Source organism: Xyrauchen texanus, chromosome 38 (genome assembly GCF_025860055.1).
Source record: "Xyrauchen texanus isolate HMW12.3.18 chromosome 38, RBS_HiC_50CHRs, whole genome shotgun sequence".
In the NCBI taxonomy this organism is placed as follows: Eukaryota; Metazoa; Chordata; class Actinopteri; order Cypriniformes; family Catostomidae; genus Xyrauchen; species Xyrauchen texanus.
In genome coordinates, this window is record NC_068313.1 from 30,423,178 (window position 1) to 30,445,238 (window position 22,061).

Consider the following 22,061-nt stretch of genomic DNA (forward strand, 5'->3'; position numbering starts at 1 on the left):
GATGCCACAAGACATTTCGATCATGACTACAGGCCTTTCACAAACAGATGAACATTAGCTTCATTATTTAGGACAGGTATTGGATAGGTGCCAAAACAAATGCCCACTGAATACACTATCTCAAAGTGTGCCTGTATGTGAGGTGTCAGTCTAGGCCTGTTTTGTTGGTAGAGAGATTAGGGGGTGTTTATGAGTATTTTCCATTCATCACTAGGCTGCTCTTATTCTGGGCTTGGTTGAACTCATTTAAAGCCCAACACGAGCGTTCTGCCATGCTCATATTTCACACTTTTTTGGGTCAATTTTATTTTACATTCTTCCATTTTTTTCAAACATCTCTTCTCTTCTCTCTCTCTCATTTACATGGAATCATATTGGTGGGATTGATCTTGACACAGAAAATGATTTTAGTAATAATTGATGAACATTTATCTGAGACACGTTTTTGTATGTTGCTGTGTGTGGTGTGTGTTTACCTGTCAGAACGTGACTGTACCTGAGAACACCTGCATAGAGGCAGAGCATCTGCCAGTGCATACAAATAAACTAATTCTGCAGAGCCCTTTGAAGCTTCCTGAAGCCCTCAACATGTGTGCATCAGAACTCAACAGGACCATTCTCAATTATCTTTAGCTCTATCAGCATATTTCATTACATGTGTATCTGTGGGCCTGTGTGTCTGTGACATAACATATCTTTTCTGTACTGTGAGCAGAGCCTATGTTCATGGAGTCCAGAGAGGCAACAAACATAGTAAAATGTATGATAAAAGTGTCACTTATTTAACATTTTGTGTCTCTGTGATGTTGTCCCTGCAGTGTGGCTTATACTCATACCATGTTTTTGGACATGCACCATTGTATTATTTTATGTAAGTGCCATGAAATATCACGCCTTGCAAAAAATTGTAATCTGGCAGCGCAATTATAGTACTTTGACATAAAACCATAATGTTGAATAATTGCCATATTCATATACCATAGTATTTATAGGGTACACTAAGGTACTTTAAAAAATATCATGTAATTACCATTGCATTATCATGTAAGCAATGCACCGATCCTAATTCTAAACAGACTACAATTTATGATTTTTTGTTTTACATTTAAATAAATGTTTAAAAAAGTGAGTATTTTACAGTTTTTCTGAATGGCTAAAACACATTTCTTGAATCCTTCACCCATTTTCTCACAACTTTAAACATAAAACCAAATCTTCAAACTATATTCACAAAACCCCTGACCTTTCTGTCAATATCAAACAATTGCCTCAAAACCATTTAATCTGTACTCAAAATCAATCAGTGCTTTCAGATCACACACACATCAAGTCAATATATAAACTCTACAGAGCATTCATTAGACACTACATCAGAAAATGGAGAACACAGCATCCAGAGCATGTAGTTACAGATTTTTTTTTATTTATTGTGTATATACTGTAGTAAGCACATTTTGCAATTACTGTCAAAAACGTATAGTAATCACAACTTACAGTAGTACAGTGAAGATATTGTATACTGTAAGTACTGCAAGTAATACAGTATTGACTGTCTGTATATTCAGCACTTGTATACTGTAAAAATACAGTAGTCCAACTGGAAAACCCCAAAGAGCAAATTACACTAAATGAAAAACACATTACAGTACACTCTCTCAAAATGAGTCAATGGGAGTCTCATTCTGCCTCAGCAACATGTTTTCACATCATTAGAAACAAGTGTGAACAATTTGTAGTGATGGCATATGTATTGTGGTTGTGTTTAAATTTTGCTGCCTGTGTTTACCTTTTTGCAAGTGCTCAAAGTGCGAAATGTGTTTTACATGTGTGTGTGTACATTTTAAGCAATAGGTTTGGGAACAAATTAAAGTATAAATAAAACAAATGCAAAAATAAAAAGTTTTCTTTTAGGTATGGGAATAGTTAGGGTATGGTTTGGGTGTGGGTTGACTTTGTGTTAGATTTTAGTAAGTATAATTAGCTTAGCCTATATATTTATAAACAATATAAGTCCATGTTAGTCTACATAATAAGGATAATTACCTTTATATAAAACAGTAGAAGTCTCTGTTAGTATATAGAGTAAATATAATTAGCTTTATGGAAGTTTATTTTAGTCTATTATGTACATTAGGCCTTTAACAGTATTTAAACAGTAGAAATGCTATTGTACATAGTTAGTTTAATTAGCTTTATATAAAATAGTAGAAGTTTATGTTAGTCTATACAGTATGTTGAGTATAATTAGCTTTAAACTGTAGAACACTATGTTGGTCTATATTGAAAGTATTTAGCTTTACATACAAATAATGGAAGTCTGTGTTTGTACCGAAAGTCTTTGTTAGTACATACTGTATAGCAGTTTTATTAGCTTTGTATCAAAACAATGGTAGGTATGTTCCCATTTAGCTAGATATACATGTGTGTTTGTGTATGTCTCTAACTTTTTCTGTAATGCATGTTGAAACCGTAACAACCCTCATGTACAGATTGTCTATCTCATGTTATCACACTGCACTCATACACATACCCCAAAATGCCGTACAGTGGTCACTTACAATTCTAACATAAGTATATATATATATAATTTATCTTTAATCTGTTTGAAATATTTAAATTGTAGATGTTTACTTACCAATGTAATGACTCCCCTGCTCTTACTTGAGCCAGCACTAAAGAAAACATGTCAACCCCATATCTTCCCAAATTTTTCAGCTTCCTGCAGGGGAAGATGCGTTTCTTGAAAAACACTATATCACATTTCTTACTTTTAAGAAAATAAATAACCTTTCTTCTTTTTATGGGGTGTCCCAGCCCATTCACATTACACATGGAGAGAGATAATCCACTTATATTAACATATGACATTTTTACATATCAGAAAAATAGATTGTGTGTCAAACACAAAATTATAACGACCACATTCCAACATTAATGCGACAATCAAACCACAAAATTCCCCCCGAACCAAACAAACAGAAAAAATAAAAACATGCGTATTAACCCCGCACACAACAGCGTCAACCGGCGTCCATCCCTCTAAACTCAAACAGTCTATGTATGCCTACATGATTCCCAGCGACAACTTTGCCTTCTGAATGCTCAAGTCCAGTGTTTCTGTGAGACAGAATTACATAACAGAAAATAATCTATAAAACAAACTCCTTCCAATAGGCAGAATAAACACAAAGAATGTGCAGATTCATTCACAAAACTGTCTCGAAGGCGTGTTACTCCACAAAACAAACTCCAGCGGCTAGTGTAACCAGCACAAAAACACAAAAAGAATTCTGTTCAGTTTCCTCGAGCAGTCAAACGAATGTTCAGTGAGCCGGCTGTTCATGAGTGCAGCAGATGACCAAATCCTTCCAATGTCCTACAAAAAAATACTCCACAAAACAAACTCCAGCCATCAGCACAGGCACAAAGAATGGACAGACTTGTCCACAACTGTCCTGAAGGAGTGTTATTTCACAAAACAAATTCCAGCCGCTAGGCGGAACAGGCACAAAAAGAAACAAAACAGGAGCCCAGTTTCTTCAGATGGTCAAGAGTGGGGGGGCCACACTAGAAACACACCATGACTTCATCAGTCCATCGATTTTATGAAAAACATCGCTTGTTGTGGGCATGTAAATATTTTATGGCCATCCTTAGTATCTATTCTCAATTTAACCGAAAACATCAGTGCAAAAGCGATCCTCCGTTGATGTAAGAATTTCTTGAAGGAGTGTTATTCCACAAAACAAATTCCAGCCGCTAGGTGGAACCAACACAAAAATAAATAAAATGCCGGCCAGCAGACAGTCAAGTGTATGCGCAACAAGATGAGCTCACTCAGGGCCACATGAGAAACATAAAACGATTTACTCACCCCATTGTCTCTATGAAAGACAATGCTTGCTGTGGAAATGTAAATACTTTGCGGCCATCCTTAGTATCTATTTCCAGTTTGGCTGGAAACATCAGATCTAAAAGTTTCTAGCATTCCTTGAATCAATCACGTTTCTCTCTTGTCGAATTCACAAAGTCTGAGAACAAGAATGATTCTTCCAAAAAAGCTTTCCTTCACTCATTGCCTCGCGCAACATAAGATCTTTATTGGATTACCTCAGAAATTTGGCCAGAATTGATTGGGGCCTGTCTCCCTCAGCGGAACTGCGAGCCAGGTCACTGTGAGCAGACTCGGGAAGAGCTCATCTAGGAATTTCACCAGATAATCGATCCTTCTCTCGCCATCCTCGATTCTTGTAACCAACTCAGAAAATGTTGTTTCCATAACAGAAATCGATCGATGTATTACAGCAAGATCTTCTAATTCAGCATCACAGGCATGCTCTCCAGTTGGCGTTGAATTTCTCCCACCACACCATCCAAACCGAGTCACTGGTCTTCAGGCCTATCTTAGGTGTCCGCTTGAGCACATAAGTGTCTTTTAATATCTCCAGAGCCTGAAGATTTTGAATTCTTTGCCATGTTGAATTCAAAGAACAGATATGGATAACAGATCCCAACATCCAGAGATCATTTGATTTTTTTAAGTTTAATTGATATTGTTCCCTCAGTTTCTGGTGGGTTTATTCTAACATAAGAGTGAAAAGAATGTTGCCTTTTAGAATGAGAATTTCTGTTGGTTAATGAGTCTATTAAATACAATGTATTTCATTTAAACTAAAAGTTAAAGTATAAATGGTGTCATGATATCATGCTTTAAGGGGTAGTTCATCCAAAACTGAAAATTATGTCATTATTTACTTACCATCATCCAAACCCATACAACATTCTTTCATCTGTGAAATAAAAAAGGAGATGTAAGGCAAAATTATAGCCTCAGTCACTATTCACATAAAAGATGCATTTAAAGTCATATGGGTTTGGAATGATATGAGAGTGTAATGAAGACACAATTTTGGGCTTAGCTACCCCTTTAACATTGTACTGTGTGTATGCATGGTGTTTGTTCTCTTTTATTAGACTGAATCAAACATTTATGGTTGTTTTGTTTGTTTTTTTCCTTAGGGGTGTGTTTGCAGTGGAAAATCCCAGTGTGACTGTCCTGGTATCAAAGGTGATATGGTAAGAATATGCACATATTCAGTATATCCATGGACATTTTCGTACATATGCCCAATTTATTATACACACACCGTATCATATTATATTGTGTAGAACATTTCATTGTGATTGCTTGCTTCCATCCATAAAGTTTAGTAAACTAACAGAGCAAGTGAGAGATCATCTCTATTGGGTTCCACCAGTCAGATGACCTCATATATAAACAATACGATCACACGGGAAGTCGATATGCTGTTTCCGAACATTCTGTTAGGATTGGCAACAGTATGCCAACTCACTGACATGCCCTATCATACATCGGACATATTTGGGATGGCTCAACAACATTTCATTTCCCTAGCGGCTTATGGGAGACCACAGTTCAATCCCCAATAAAACAATGAATACGTTTATGCATTATAAGAAGGTTGCATTTTTGTCCCTAACACTGCATTTTGTCTCTACTAACGGTTAAGGTTAGATTTGGGTTTTGGTTGGGGGTAGATTAAATAAAATATGCAATAAAACTGTATTCTGGCGACCTCTTCTGGATATAAATGGATGTCACACTTGTTTATATGGTCTGAAACACTTACTGCTTTAGCCTCTGGAGGCAGTGTTTTCACACTTGCCGATTTATATGTGAGATCAGGCTGATATATCGGATGCAAGTGCTGCCCCCTTCTGGTCAAAGTTTCTGATGCACAGCCTTACATAGTTGCAGCACAACAGCTGAATGAGCTACTGTAACACTATACAAAAATAAAATAAAATAAAAACAGCTATTTTTGCTAATGAAAAAACTGATAATTGTGTTTTCTAAAGAAAATGTAAATGTTAAATAAAAAATTTAAAAGAATAGTTCAACCAAAACAATTTATTCTCTCATCATTTACTCACCCTCATGGCATCACAGATGTGTATGATGTTCTTTCTGCTGCAGAACACGAACAAAGATTTTTAGAAGAATATTTCTGCTCAATACAATGCAAGTGAATGTTGACCAAAACTTTGAAGCTCCAGAAAGCACAAAGGTAGCATAAAAGTTATCCATATGACTCCAATGGTTTAATCCATGTTCTTAAGAACAGACCAAAATTTAGCTCCTTTTTCATTTTAAATCAGAAGTCTCCTTGATAATTATGATTTTTAAGCTCGATTACACTTATCACTATCTAGCTCTCTGCGCATGCGTCAAGCATTAGGAAGTGTAATCAACCCAGGTGTCCATATCTGATTAACAGCGCCACACTATGATATATTTTTGAAATATTTTTGGTAATATATTTAATGTTAAGAATACATTAATTAAAAATAAGTTATTTTACATAGGCTGCTGTATACTTTGCTTGTTATGATCTGATAATACTGCAACTGGTATATCACCAACACTTAGCACAGATTACTTTCTTTAAAAAAATGACTTTATTAACCATTCTTTAACTTCGTTTTAACCGGTTACCAATTGGAAAGGAGGTAGCTGAGTGCCAGAACCGGAATTAAAAAATACAGTTTCTGCTCCGAAATGAAAAACATTTAGCTCTTAGTCACTACTCCTGAACACGGACAACATTTCCTTTTTAGCATATATATGCATTTAACATTTATAGTTTTTCTCCTCCAGTACAATCAACTAAAATATGAATGACTCATGCTGCACTACACAGATATTTGTCCAATCAAATGCTCTCTAGAATGAGAATGTCCCTCCCACTGAAACAGACTAAGTAGTTGCAAATCATGGTTTCTGACTATGACAAAACTAAAGCCTTTATTGGCTGTTTAAACAATGAAACAAACAACAAATGACAAGCCTTTCAATATGTTCCATCCACATTTCTGGTTTCAATACGAAACATGTCAGAAAACTTAGGGCAGAAACAGCAATCTTCAAGCCATTTCTTGGGGTCTTTAAAGGAATATTCTCGGTTCAATACAAGTTAAGCTCAATCAACAGCATTTGTGGCATAATATTGCGTAATTCACTGGTGGAATATGTAAATTATTATGGCTGATTGATTTACAGTATACAATGTGATACTGCATCCAAGCCACTGGGTTTCAGCACAACAAGATAAAGTGATATTGAGTGTGGTAGGACAGAGTGACAGAATAGCACAAGTTGCTGCCTTTTGTACACTCATTAACAAAGAATCATCAGTGATTGTTTTTAAAATACCATGGCAAAACCAATTTGTCAAAATCTCTGAATGTGTTCAATGTCTTACTGTTGTGTTTTATCTAGCAGTTTTCTGAATGACACCTGCTGAAATAAGCTATCTCTGTCTCTCAGGGTGAGCCTGGGTTGCCTGGCTTTGATGGCGTAACAGGAAAACCAGGGCATCCAGGAAATGAGGGCCCTCCTGGATATCATGGTCCAAAAGTGTGTTACATATGACTGTTTTACAAGTTCAAATAGAGAATCATATCAAAATATAAAAAACATTTAATTATGCTTTTAGATGTTAATACAATATAGTATATGCAATAATCAGATTCATTGTCTTCACTTTCTTAGCTTCCAACAACATGGAAATTAACAGATTGTTTTTTACTAATTATAAAATGTGGTTATTTTTTATCATACAGGGAAATATGGGAATTCCAGGCATCCCCGGTCCCAAAGGTTCTAGGGTATGGAGTGTGTATGTGTGTACAAATATATATTCCCAATGGCCTTACAGTATACAATTACAACCGCATCTCTCTCTCTCTCTCTCTCTCTCTCTCTCTCTCTCTCTCTCTCTCTCTTGTTCTCAACATTAGGGAACTCCGGGGACCCCTGGATTCTTGGGCCCACCAGGACTTCCTGTAAGTTTTTGGATCATTTTACATTTAGCTTGCATTGCAATACTGTATTACATAGTGAAAATTTGTTAGTCAAAAATATTGCATAAACAGGACCTATTAAAGACCTATATTTATAATAATCCCAGTAAACTAAAGTGTGAACATTATGTTTTCCTCTTTCAGGGGTTCCCTGGGAAAGAGGGACCTAGGGGGTCTCCTGGTGTCCCAGGATGCAATGGCACTAAGGTAATGAAGAGGAAGTATAGATCAGTTGGTTTCCCATATTGATATTCTGAACAAATGTTAGGAGAACCAATTCTTAATTAGTATTACACTGTGTCTTAACCAGGCGCAACGTGATGCAAAGTGTCCAGCGAGAAGCAATTTGTCTGTCCACATTGAACACGAAACAGCTGTGCAGAGTGACACAATGACAGCCAATAAGAAGATATTTGAAGTTTAATGTACAGTTAAAACAAGCAGGAATTGGATCAATAAGATTTCACAGTGGGTGTGGCTACCCAGTGAACAATGGACAGAACAAATTTGTGTGTAAATCATTCGGACAGTGATACTTGAAATGTGAATTTTGTCAATTACGTTAGAATGCATTTATATATACACTCACCTAAAGGATTATTAGGAACACCATACTAATACTGTGTTTGACCCCCTTTCGCCTTCAGAACTGCCTTAATTCTACGTGGCATTGATTCAACAAGGTGCTGAAAGCATTCTTTAGAAATGTTGGCCCATATTGATAGGATAGCGTCTTGCAGTTGATGGAGATTTGTGGGATGCACATCCAGGGCACGAAGCTCCCGTTCCACCACATCCCAAAGATGCTCTATTGGGTTGAGAACTGGTGACTGTGGGGGCCATTTTAGTACAGTGAACTCATTGTCATGTTCAAGAAACCAATTTGAAATGATTCAAGCTTTGTGACATGGTGCATTATCCTGCTGGAAGTAGCCATCAGAGGATGGGTACATGGAGGCCATAAAGGGATGGACATGGTCAGAAACAATGCTCAGGTAGGCCGTGGCATTTAAACGATGCCCAATTGGCACTAAGGGGCCTAAAGTGTGCCAAGAAAACATCCCCCACACCATTACACCACCACCACCAGCCTGCACAGTGGTAACAAGGCATGATGGATCCATGTTCTCATTCTGTTTACGCCAAATTCTGACTCTACCATCTGAATGTCTCAACAGAAATCGAGACTCATCAGACCAGGCAACATTTTTCCAGTCTTCAACTGTCCAATTTTGGTGAGCTCTTGCAAATTGTAGCCTCTTTTTCCTATTTGTAGTGGAGATGAGTGGTACCCGGTGGGGTCTTCTGCTTTTGTAGCCCATCCGCCTCAAGATTGTGCGTGTTGTGGCTTCACAAATGCTTTGCTGAATACCTCGGTTGTAACGAGTGGTTATTTCAGGCAAAGTTGCTCTTCTATCAGCTTGAATCAGTCGGCCCACTCTCCTCTGACCTCTAGCATCAACAAGGCATTTTCGCCCACAGGACTGCCGCATACTTGATGTTTTTCCCTTTTCACACCATTCTTTGTAAACCCTAGAAATGGTTGTGCGTGAAAATCCCAGTAACTGAGCAGATTGTGAAATACTCAGACCGGCCCGTCTGGCACCAACAACCATGCCACGCTCAAAATTGCTTAAATCACCTTTCTTTCCCATTCTGACATTCAGTTTGGAGTTCAGGAGATTGTCTTGACCAGGACCACACCCCTAAATGCATTGAAGCAACTGCCATGTGATTGGTTGATTAGATAATTGCATTAACAAGAAATTGAACAGGTGTTCCTAATAATCCTTTAGGTGAGTGTATATTTCATGAATAAGGCCCAATATCACACAAATGTCCGGTAGCTCGTCTCGGCTGTTTTCCTAAACACTGTTATATGTCAATAAATTGTAATTTACCTTTCACTTTCATTGTGCATAGTACTAATACTATCACTATAATTGCCATTTTTAATTGTTAAACCATAAACACAGACAGTATACAGTACATACTTCTCACATAAATACACATGCAAGATTCTAACATTGAAGTTGTTTGTAACTTTGTCAGCTCCAGTAATGCATCGAAATGGAATGTCTTACACCATCCTTACAAAAAAGTTCTGACAAATTACCAAGAACTTGCTGAAAATCCGCCACTCCTTATTTTCACATGCAAATGAGCTTGCTATTCACCAGTATATGTTTGCCAAAAGTTTGCAGCTCTTCACCGGTAGTGGTGAACCTGCAGCAAACTTTGGTGACAATGAAGAGTTTTCCACAAAGCTCATTTGCATGTGAAAATAATGAGTGATGAAATAATGACTAAACTCCTCAAATGTATTCTCTCAGGGTGAACCTGGTGCACCAGGCCTTATTGGAATGATGGGGCGTCCTGGTTTGCAGGTGAGTTGTGAATATCAGTAATGAATACTGAGTCAAGAAAATTGTAACAAAACATTGAAATCGGAAAACAGAATTGAAGTTGGAATGAAGATACAAGCTCCCAAAACTCACGTCTAGTTTAAATGAAATTGAGTTTTATATATATATATATATGCACTCAGCAAAAAAAGAAATGTCCCTTTTTCAGGACACTGTATTTTAAAGATAATTTTGTAAAAAACCAAATAACTTAAAAGATCTTTATTGTAAAGGGTTTAAACAAAGTTTTCCATGCTTGTTCAATGAACCATAAACAGTTAATGATCATGCACCTGTGGAAAGGTCATTAAGACACTAGCAGCTTACAGACGGTAGGCAATTAAAGTCACAGTTATAAAAACCTAGGACACTAAAGAGACCATTTACTGACACTGGAAATCCCTCTTCATCTGCGTGAACATGCCTTAGGCATGCTGCATGGGGGCATGAAGACTGTAGATGTACAGTCTGGTTGTAGATTGCAATAAATTGCAATGTCTGTACAGTGAGACAGCACTACAGGGAGACAGGAAAGACAGCTGATCGTCCTCGCAGTGGCAGGCCACGTGTAACAACACCTGCACAGCATCGGTACATCTGAATATCACACCTGCGGGACAGGTACAAGATGGCAACAACAACTGCCCGAGTTACACCGGGAACGCACAATCCTCCATCAGTGCTCAGACTGTCCGCAATAGGCTGCGAGAGGCTGGACTGAGGGCTTGTAGTTCCAATAGGTGCCATGGTCAGCGAAGAGCCTGGATCTCAATCCCCATTGAGCACGTCTGAGACCTATTGGATCGGGGGGTGAGGGCTAGGACCATTACCCCCAGAAATGTCTGGGGTAACATCTCAAGGCAAGAACAGCAAGAACTGTCAAATCTGGTGCAGTCCATGAGGAGGAGATGCACTGCAGTACTTAATGCAGCTGGTGGTCACACCAGATACTGACTGTTACTGACACCCCATATTCCATTTCTGTTTGTCACATGTCTGTGAAACTTGTTCAGTTTATGTCTTAGTTGTTGAATCTTTTTATGTTCATACAAATATTTACACATGTTAAGTTGAAAATAAACGCAGTTGAAAGTGAGAGGACGTTTCTTTTGCTGAGTATATATAATTTCACTTGAAGCTGATTCAAGCTTTAACCAACCATGAACATTTCTATCTTTATTTCAGGGATTTCCAGGCATCCAGGGACCTAAGGTATGTTTTAAAGATACAGTAAACAGTCTAAAATAATTATATTTGCATAGTCAAAATAGCATGGTATTTTTGTTCATATAATAAAACAGAAGTACAGTAAAATAAATAGTTTACATATTTACATATGCATGTATTCCATTTAAAACGGTCATCTCTCATAGAGTAATATGGCGTGTGAAATATGGAATATGTGTAACTGATTTTATAACAATGAACATAGATTAATAAATTATTGTAATTTTTAGGGAGATACATATTACTTCCCACCCAGTGATGAAGTGAAAGGACGTTGTGGTCTTCCAGGCAGTAAAGGAGAGAAAGTAAGAGAAATAATTAGGACAATCAAGCTAATAAATGCAGCTTGATCATGTGGACGAATACATTTTATTTATTAATTATTATCACAAATTATTTTATCTATTTAGTTCTGTTCTGTGTATGCAGTAACTTCTTTTCTGTCTTGTTAACCTTGCTAAATGTTATGAAATTGTATGTTTCACTGCATAAATTTGATTGGTTGTATATCTGTAGGGTCTGCCAGGGTTGCCAGGGTTACTGGGACCAGTTGGACCAGAGGGGCCTAGAGGTGCAACTGTACGTTATTTAATGTATTTATATATCTTCTGTCTTTTTGAGAACATTGACAAAAAGATTAACTTTTCTATTTTTGTTGTATTATTATTCAAGTATATATGTATATAAATGTATAAGGGAAAGTCTTTTATATATTTTAGGTACTGTAATTTGTTGTTGTGTGTTTTGGATTCACTTAAATAGTCCTGCAATATGACAAATGAGTCATTAAAAGCATAATCTGGCCTATTCTATTTAGTTTTTTATATTATGAGGTCATAACACTGTATACATAATAATTATAATATATATATATATATATATAGTTATTTTTTTTTAAAATAGATTTAGATGAAGTATAGCATGTCACACTGCAGAACAGTTGTTACTGCCTGAAATTTTTAAGTACTATTTAACAATGCTAAATGTTAAAAATACTTTTAGGGAATACAAGGATTCCCAGGGATGCAAGGAGAGAAGGTTGGTCCTGATAAAGCTAATGCAATCATGCCAGTGTGTGAGTGTGTGTTTGTCTGAATCTAACATTGTCCCATTCTGTACAGGGCCTAGAGGGTCGAAGCATGGGAATACTCGGGCCCAGAGGTCAAAAGGTTAGAATTGCTGTCTTATACCTTGACTCTCGAGCTTTTACTTTTGCAAAACAATCAGGTGAACAATTAGATGAACCCCGGTTGTTATCTGTACTCAAAATGTCTCCATGAATCACGGTATCTCAAAAAGCTGATGTTGTAAACTTTTATATGCATTTTCTTGGCTCTGCCTTAGGGTGAGAAGGGTCCACCTGGTATACCAGGGCAAAAAGGTGTAAAGTTATTTGTAACAGGACCAAAGGAACCTAAGGTAACTTTTCCCTAAAATGATGCATTGTACATTTTGTCCAAGATATATCCTGTTGGATTTAGATATGCAAATAAATGAAATTCTAACTTAAATGGGTAAATAGGGTAAATTATTCTCTTTTGGGGGTGGCTGTGGCTCAGGTGGTAGAGCGGGTCGGCTGCCAATCGCAGGGTTGTTGGTTCTATTCCCGGCCCACACGACTCCACATGCCGAAGTGTCTTTGGGCAAGACACTGAACCCCAAGTTGCTCCAAATGTCAGGCTAGTGCCTTGCATGGCAGCTCTGCCACCATTGGTGTGTGAATGTGAGTGTGTATGGGTGATGGGACACAGTGTAAAGCGCTTTGGTAACCTCTAAGGTTAAAAAAGCGCTATATAAGTGCAGACCATTTACCATTTTTGGTTTTAGGGCAACCAAGGTGACCCTGGAGACATTGGATGTCCTGGACCAATTGTGAGTACAAACACACACACACACACACACACACACACACACACACACATACACACACATTCACATAATCTATCACACAGGAACACAAATGCCTACTGTAAATAGACACACATAAGCTCATGCTTCTTTCCATTTTGCTGTTATACTTTTCGCAGTAATGCATGTTAAATAACCATGTAAATGTTCATGTACAATGTAATTTAAATGTACAAAGATCAATTGCTCTGCTCTGCAGGGTCGTCCTGGTCGTACAGGTCCCATGGGGGAGAAAGGGGAAAGAGGGGAGCCTGGTGGTCCGGTAAATAGCTAAGAAACAAAGATAGATAATAGAGACTTATCCTTAAGTCATTAAACATAGTCCAAGTTTTTGCAGTGTTCATTTTTATTATTGTGTTTATATTTTGCATGTATTTATTTTCAGGGGAAGGCTGGTAAAGATGGGCTGCAAGGAGAGTTTGGCCCTAAGGTAAGAACACAATCAATCACATTCACCCACCTGAGACATGCTAACAGATCACTGGGCATATTCTCAGTATTAGTGCTCTTATGTTCTTTAAATTAGCATATACACCCAACCATTAAATGGAATTAGATAGATTAGAAGCAACAGTGATTTTTTCTGCTTTGTTCTCACAGGGTGAAACTGGAGATGTTGGATATCAAGGGGTAACAGGAATAGCTGGGGAAATGGTATGTATATCTATCTATCTGTCTGTCTCTCTGTCTGTCTGTCTGTCTGTATATCTATACCTGTCTGTCTATCTGTCTGTCTTATTTTTATGAGCGTCAGCAGAGCTGTTAGGAGAGGTGAAAGATTAGTGGCAATATATAAAGATGTCTTTCAATGCAAGCAAGTGTCACTTGGTGATTTCTTGACCTTTGAATATCTAAGTATTGTAATAAAAGGTACTTCAAGCATTCTATTTATAGTTATTTGTAGGTCTCCAAAATACTCTCCTGACTTTGTTGTTGATTTTACAGAACTGCTATCAACAGCTTCCTCTGAATTTGACTTTGTTATTGCTGGGGAGTTCAACATTCATATAGATAATCACAACACTCCCAAATAATTTTTGATCTGACTCAACATGTAAATGGACCCACACACAATCGCGGACACACTCTTGAGCTTCTAATTAGCAAGGGTCTGAACATTTCGTCCACTGTTATTAAAGATGTTGCGGTATCTGACCATTTCTGTATTTTCTTTGAAAGATTGATTTCTCATGCCACTGAAGTTTGATCTGTCTCTGTCAAAAAGAGGTACATAAATGAGAACATAGTGTGCAATTATCAAGGTTATATCTTTGAAACCGAGTATCTCTGTTTTCAAAGTGTTGTGTTGATGATCTCCTCGATAACTTTAACTCAAAAGTAAAAAATGCTATTGATGGAATTTCTCCTGTAAAGATCCGGACGATCACTGGCAGTCATAAAGCACCTTGGAGAAACACAACAGCAGTGAAAAACATAAACAAAATGCAGGAAAGCAGAAGTCCATTATAATATCTATAAAGACAACCTTCATGCTTTCAGTATGGAATTAGGCACAGCTAGGCAGACCTTCTCAAACATTATTAACAACAATATAAACAACACCTGCAAAGAACATGTAACAAGTTTGCATCTTTTTTCATGAAGAAGATAAATTATATTAGAATGGCGATCAGCTCGTCCTCATGTTGCACTGAGGTCAGATAGTACCCACCACAAATTAGTCACTATGTCTGATTTTGAGTAAACTGATGGCAAATCCCTGGAAGAAATAGTACAGCATCTTAAAACTTGGTAAAACCTGCTGTCTTGACACACTCCTCAAAACAAAATTCAAAAATGTGTTTAACTGTCTGGAAAATGTTCTGTTAGAAATAGTAAATGTGTCACTCCTTTCAGGCACATTTCCGAAGTCCCTGAAAACTGTAGTAGTAAAGCCCCTTCTTAAAAAGAACATTTTAGATGATTAAATATTGAACAACTACAGACCAATTTTAAATCATCTTTTCATAGGCAAAATAATTGAAAAGTTTGTTTTCAATCAGCTGAACAAATTCTTAATCTTGAATGGCTACTTGGACAATTTACAGTCTGGTTCCGACTGCATCATAGCACAGAGACGGTGCTATTAATGATCCTAAATGGCATTCGGCTAAATACTGACTATCAGACGGCAAAATATCAGTACTGGTATTATTAGATCTCTGTGCTGCTTTTGACACTGTTGACCACAACATTCTCCTAGACAAATTGGAAAACTTGGTAGGGCTCTCTGGGACGGTCCTCACCTGGTTCAGGTCATATCTAGAAGGTAGGGGTTACTATGTGAACATGGGCCACTATGAATCTGAGTGGACATCCATGCAGAGTCAAACAAGGCTCAATTCTTGCACAGCTCCTGTGCAACCTGTATATGCTCCTACTAGGCCAAATCATGAAAAAGAACCAAATTGCATACCATAGCTATGCAGATGATACCCAGATATATCTAGCCCTATCACCAAATGACTACAGCCCCATAGAATCTCTGTGCCAGTGCACTGATGAAATCAACAAGGCACTCTTCAAATTGATCTGAAAGATCCACATTCCCATAAAAATCCACAGAAAACATAAGATTCCTCTGCATTCACCTCTTTTATTGCCATAATATGGAAAATTAACTGAATTGGCAACTTTAAAACTCTTCTACTGTCTCTATGCCTTCACTAAATACCGAACAAAAACTGTATTTATTTATTTGGAGGAATTTGACAATTTTCCATGGCACACCTGACAATCTTTCACAGGACACTAGTGGGCACAGTGGTTGGGAAACAAACACTGTGATGTTAACAAATCAATCAGACAATGCACAGATAATGCACAGGCAATTTAGTGATATCCCCGCAGTTGTGGTCTTGACCAGTCTTGAAATAAAATCCTGAGTCCTCTTTGTCTGAGACCGAGACAAGACTGAGTAAAAATGTGGTCGATTCCGAGACCTGACTGAGACCTTCAAAAAGTGGACTCGAGACCAAGACCGATCTTGAGTACTACAACACTGCGTCCGAGTGTTACATGGTCTGAAGCCCTTATACAATCATGGCAATTTATTGGCTGATGGTGCTTAATCGACACTCCTTAGGAAGCTACGTCATGGGCTCCAACTGTCTAAGCCCGTGTGGCAAGCATTCAGCTGCGCACAAGCATGCTAAAGTGTCTAAATAAAAGGTATTATGAATTTACTCCTGTTCCAGCAGAGAGATCATGGGAAACAAACACTTGTCCAGATTACAAAATCTAATAAATGTATGCAGAGAGGACCACCCTGCCACCATAAGTCAAGTACATTCTTTTTAATAGTGCTTTTCACAACACACATCGTTTCAAAGCAGCTTTACAGAAAATCATGCAATAACAAAACAATTTAACTGTAATATCTATAAAGTCTTAGAGTGATCATTGTGTAGTTTGATTAAATATGATTTTAAATTGTGTATAAAAATTTAAAAATTAAATAATAATTGTATTTAGGACCCCTGTGAGCAAGCTAAAGGTGACTTTGGCAAGGAACACAAAACTCTATAAGCTGTTGGTTAATGGAGAAATATAACCTTGAGAGAAACCAGGCTCACTGTACATACAAATGTCCTCCAAGGACGCACCTCTAGCCAAAGCCCATAAGGATGCCATGTTCCTTGTAGAATAGGATCAAATGCCCAAAGGTGAAGGTAAACTATGTGCATCATATGCACTCGAAATTGCATCAATGAGTCAATGAGACAGTCTTTGCTTTGTCACCGAAACACCTCTGTTGCGGCCACCAAAGCACACAAACAACTATTCTGACTAACGCTACTGGCTAGTACGGTCAACCTAAACTTGCAGCGCCCTAACTGGGAAAAGCATAACATTTCATGCTCCTCTGACTCAAATGATGGAGGAGAGAAAGCCTGAAAATGTATGGTCTGCAAGCCAAATGACGTAGAAATAACCTTGGGCAAATAGCCCAAACGAGCTTAACACAATCCTTGAACACCCTGGTGCAAACTCCATACACAAGGGATTGATCGACAGGGCATGCAAATCACAGACTCTCTTAAAGGATTCCAATGCCACTAGCAGGGCCATTTTAAGAGTCAAAAAATAACCAATAACTGTTGTCGAGGGCCCGAACGGGGCACCTGGAGTGCCTCTAACACAACAGATAAATCCCATAAAGGGACATGGACGTTACAAAAAGGTCTAAACCTGAGTACCCCATGTATAAAAAAAAGAGACAAGAGAATGTCTGCCAACAGAGAATCCATTGATAAGCTCACATTCAGCCGCTATAGCGGCAACATATATTTTAAATGTTGCTGGGGTAACCCTGAACTCCTTGTTGATGGACCTCTAGCATTTAGAATGGTATCACCCACAGCGGGGGATAAAAGAGCACCCCATTGAGGGGAAACACCCATACCTTCCATAAATGGGAATCAATTCTCAGCGGTGCCAAGGGCGAGAGAGTAAACCAGAGGGGATGGTGCGATATCTTGCTCGAAGCAAACAGGTCCACTCCACTCTGACAAACTTACTCCACATTTGTTCCACAGTCTGAGGATGTGTCACTCTCCAGGTAACAGACTCTGTCTGGACGGGAGATCTGCTCCTGAATTCAACAGGCCCGGATCATGTATGGTTCGTAGAGACATAGCACATTGTTCTATGCCCACAGGAGGTTGTGGTGTACCAGTCTCAGCATGGCACGAGCAGCATAGTGAACGTCTCCAGACAGTGTATGTGTCAATCCAGCAGCTGATGTATACAGCACACCAACCCACGGAGGAGGCGTCTGTCGTTACCACTTAGCGGCAACACACCTGTCCCAACGTAATGCCGATATCAGAAAACTGGTCTGTTTCCATGGCAAAAGAGCCTGGTAGCACCCACGCCTTACTCTGAAGGGATGAAGCGCATGATCATGAATCCCAAGTCTGTGAAATGTTCTCACAGGGAGAACATGTCTGAACATCGTAAGATACTGATGTAATGACAGAACGTGAGCTGGAGACAGGTGCGTCTGTATCGCCCATGAGTCTAGCTCCATACCTTGAAACAGTGTCTGTTGCCTTGGCAACATGACGCTCTTGGCTAAAATGGCCGAGAACAATATCTTGGTCGTATTCAGCGTGAGCTTCTTTATGGAGTGTATTCTTTATGACATAGCTCCCTAGGGGACGTAGCTTATGTGCCATCAGCCAATCAATTGCCGTGATTGTATAAGGGCTTAAGACCACGTGACACAAGGACGGTGTCCCATAGCAATCATACGCAGCTTGAGTTCCATGAAAGGGAACCATGCAAAAGAGCTGCATTGTTTGCTCCTGTGGCTGTCAGATTCAACAGTGTTACAATAGCACTCTCAACTGACAAACGTTATGTATCATTATGCCTTAATGTTCCGTTTCAAATGAGAATGAGCAAATATATTGACAGGTGAAAAGCGGACACATTTTTGTCTGCTGTTTACAAAGTCAACAGATGTCACAGAGACCGGTGAAATATCTCAGGACACTTTTTAATGAATATCTTTGAAGTAGTACAAGGACATTTTTTGACATATTTTTCCATGAAAAAAATAACTTACAGCACCTTTAAGTGCAGCTAAAACAGTGCCCTCTTGTGGATTCTTCTATGGAATTCACTTGTAGTCTTCCTCTCAACCCTTCATATTTGAACTCATTCATCTGCTTCTATGTGTATGTTTCAGGGTGCGAAGGGCGATGGCGGCCCCCCTGGTCTCCCTGGAGAGGTAGATATAAATTCACTTACAAACTTATACAGTTATGATGAATCTTCAGATGTTTATTTCACTTCAATCACATTATGTTGACAAGTACTACTATAGCTGATGATGTGTTATAAGACACCATTGTTATACTGTATTTAAATAGGAATGGATAATGTTGAGAAATTATTTAATCCTACTTTGATATCTATTTCTAGTTTATTGTAATAGATAGGGAGGTCAAAGGTCAAAAAGGTTTTCCTGGACCTTCAGGACCCCCTGGTCTCCGAGGCAGTGAAGGTTAGTAACAAAATTAATTTAACGAAGAGCTTTCATGCACACAGAATTATAGTCAACAACATTTCTTTAACAACCTCATGAAGTGGTTTGACTTTCTTTCCTTTGTTTACTTATTTCCTATTGTCATAGAGTAGGATTTATTGAAACATTTGTCCTTTTCTGAAATACCCAAAAGTCTTTAGTTTAATACACAGCCTGACAAAATATGATTATCTACTTGTTATGGATGTGGAAGATGGTTTAGGGGAAGTGACATTCTCATGCTAGAGAGCATTTGTTTGGCAAGGATTTGTATATGCCCTGGTGAACAAGATAAGTCATAAATATTTTTGTCTATTTTCCTGAAAGACATTTTAGATAAGAATGTGTATATCTGTTACTTTGTCAACTTTTCGGAGTACACAAGCACATAGAAGGCCCCCTTTTGTTAGGGTCGTAAACAAAACAATTAATCAATATTAGCTTTATATGTCTATTATTAAAGGTTTCAGTGGCTTTCCTGGGAATCCAGGTCCTCCAGGTAAATTATGTATCCATACCTCTTTCTAACTCTGTCTCACGTACACAAATACAAACGATTATAGTGCACACCAACAAACTTTAACATTCTTTTCACTAATTATAACAGGCCTTGCCATACCAGGACCTAAGGGAACACCAGGTCCCCCTGGGTTTAGGGGTGAGAAAGGTGAAAAAGGAGAACCTGCACCTTACATCACCGGACCCAAAGGAATTGATGGACAACCAGGGGAACGAGGACCCCCTGGTGACCTTGGCCCTCCAGGAACTCCAAGTATTTGTCCCTCATTATTTATTTTTTAACTTTAAATAGAAAAAGAAAAGCACAATTAGAAGTGTTGAACTTTGAATTTTCATTAAATAGAGGGAAATAGTTACACAAGTTCACAAGGATTAAAAAAACACCACATATGTTCCTCTCTCCACAGATGTCAATAGACGTGTGGGACCGCAAGGGCCCAAGGGTGAGAAAGGCCTAATAGGACCTATGGGTCTGTCTGGAGACCCTGGGAAACCAGGTTAGATTCACCTACTTTGCCATATTAATTCTGGATGAGGCAAGGAGTTTGTTTTGTTCTGGGTTCATAGTGAAGTTAATCTCAAGTCTGTTACTGCAATAAATAAAGAAGACACATTTACAATGGGGCAAGACATGATAAAGGGTTTAAAACAGAAATGTGTAGAAATGTAATACTTATGTACTGTGAAAAAACATTTTTATTTGATCTTTAAAGTTTTCAAATCATCCTTTGAGTGGTTCAACTACTGTTCTAGGCAGATGAACGTCTGATTTTGAGTTTGAGCGATACAATTCCTGTTAGCTGGATTTCGCTCTGTGTAAACAGTACTTTGCCGATAGTTGTGTTGTGTCCATTTCTGATATCCTTGTGCATATAATGAGAAAGAGATCATGTCTACTACCTTTACAGTAAAATATCATGACAGAGTTTAAAAATTGGATATAACTTTGTACAGATAACATTAATAAGCAATTTTAGCACACTAGTTGCATGTAAAGACAAATAATGTTTGTGTTGTCGATATTCTTTCGAAACTATGCATTTTAATGTTTATTTAGCAAGTTTAATTACAAATTCATTACTGTACACATAAGTTTTGTTTGTTTTTACAAACTGAGGGACGAGTTGAAATTATTTGCTGTTTGTATCAACTGCATGCCACAAATGCTGCCCACAGAGCTTAAAGGGATAGTTCACCCAAAAATGAAAATTCTTTCATCATCATGGGCGGAAAGAGTCTGAAAAATCATACTCATGTAAAAGTGCTGTTACTTCCCAAATAATGTAGTGGGAGTAGAGTAAAGTACCTGTCCTAAAAACTACTCAAGAGTAAAAGAGTAGCTCATGAGTACTCATGAGTATTGAGTATTGGGTTGTGAATGTGAATGCGATCACCCCTTATAATAAACACTGAATGCTTAATGTAATTTATATTCCCTTTTATGGTAGTTTGCCAGAAAGAATGAAAAATATAGGTATTTTATAAGTATTTTTGACTGCCAACTTTTAAAATACATCACTTATTGTCTATGATAAACACTACATGAATCTGAATTGCAAAACAATAACAGGGAGACATGATTACAGAGATGAAAAGATGAAAAAAATATTTTCAGTACACTGATCATCATTTTAAATCGTAATGTATGCAAGGATTTTTAAATAAACCCTAAAATGAATAGGCAGCCACTGCAATGAGGCTAATACCGGAGTAATATGTTCATGTTTCTTGACTCGTTTAGTGAGTCTAGCGGCTGCGTTTTGAACCATTTGCAGAGTGGCATGGGGTGGCAGCTGCCACCCTACAAAAATACATTGCCACCCCATCTGCCACCTCAATGTATAAAATATATATGTTAGTATATTATAGTTGATCTTGACATTATATATGGGTTTATTTATTTCGAACTGCCTTAGCTCTAACTGATCGGAATGCGTAAAAGGCTATAGCATATAACAATATCCTCATCCATAACAATAAAGACAACATGGACAGACACATGGAAGAATAGAGGTAAAGGGACAATTTTTTGTTGTTTCCAAGTCTTCACTGAATGATTATTAGATACATAGGCTTCAGCTATG

At 38.0% G+C, this 22,061-nt stretch overlaps 1 protein-coding gene across 1 annotated transcript in view; it reads left to right on the forward strand.

The window, feature by feature from the left end:
* LOC127631810 (collagen alpha-5(IV) chain-like) overlaps window positions 1–22,061 on the forward strand; it is a 54,685-nt gene that overhangs the window by 10,195 nt on the left and 22,429 nt on the right. Inside the window, exons 2-22 of the mRNA XM_052110167.1 lie at window positions 5,020–5,076; window positions 7,349–7,438; window positions 7,645–7,689; window positions 7,822–7,866; window positions 8,029–8,091; window positions 10,218–10,271; window positions 11,475–11,501; window positions 11,747–11,821; window positions 12,033–12,095; window positions 12,519–12,554; window positions 12,638–12,685; window positions 12,861–12,935; window positions 13,344–13,388; window positions 13,624–13,686; window positions 13,810–13,854; window positions 14,025–14,078; window positions 19,120–19,161; window positions 19,356–19,437; window positions 19,922–19,957; window positions 20,066–20,230; window positions 20,385–20,474. Of these exons, the coding sequence (XP_051966127.1) occupies window positions 5,020–5,076; window positions 7,349–7,438; window positions 7,645–7,689; window positions 7,822–7,866; window positions 8,029–8,091; window positions 10,218–10,271; window positions 11,475–11,501; window positions 11,747–11,821; window positions 12,033–12,095; window positions 12,519–12,554; window positions 12,638–12,685; window positions 12,861–12,935; window positions 13,344–13,388; window positions 13,624–13,686; window positions 13,810–13,854; window positions 14,025–14,078; window positions 19,120–19,161; window positions 19,356–19,437; window positions 19,922–19,957; window positions 20,066–20,230; window positions 20,385–20,474 (1,300 nt within the window). The remainder of the gene's footprint in view (window positions 1–5,019; window positions 5,077–7,348; window positions 7,439–7,644; window positions 7,690–7,821; window positions 7,867–8,028; window positions 8,092–10,217; window positions 10,272–11,474; window positions 11,502–11,746; window positions 11,822–12,032; window positions 12,096–12,518; window positions 12,555–12,637; window positions 12,686–12,860; window positions 12,936–13,343; window positions 13,389–13,623; window positions 13,687–13,809; window positions 13,855–14,024; window positions 14,079–19,119; window positions 19,162–19,355; window positions 19,438–19,921; window positions 19,958–20,065; window positions 20,231–20,384; window positions 20,475–22,061) is intronic.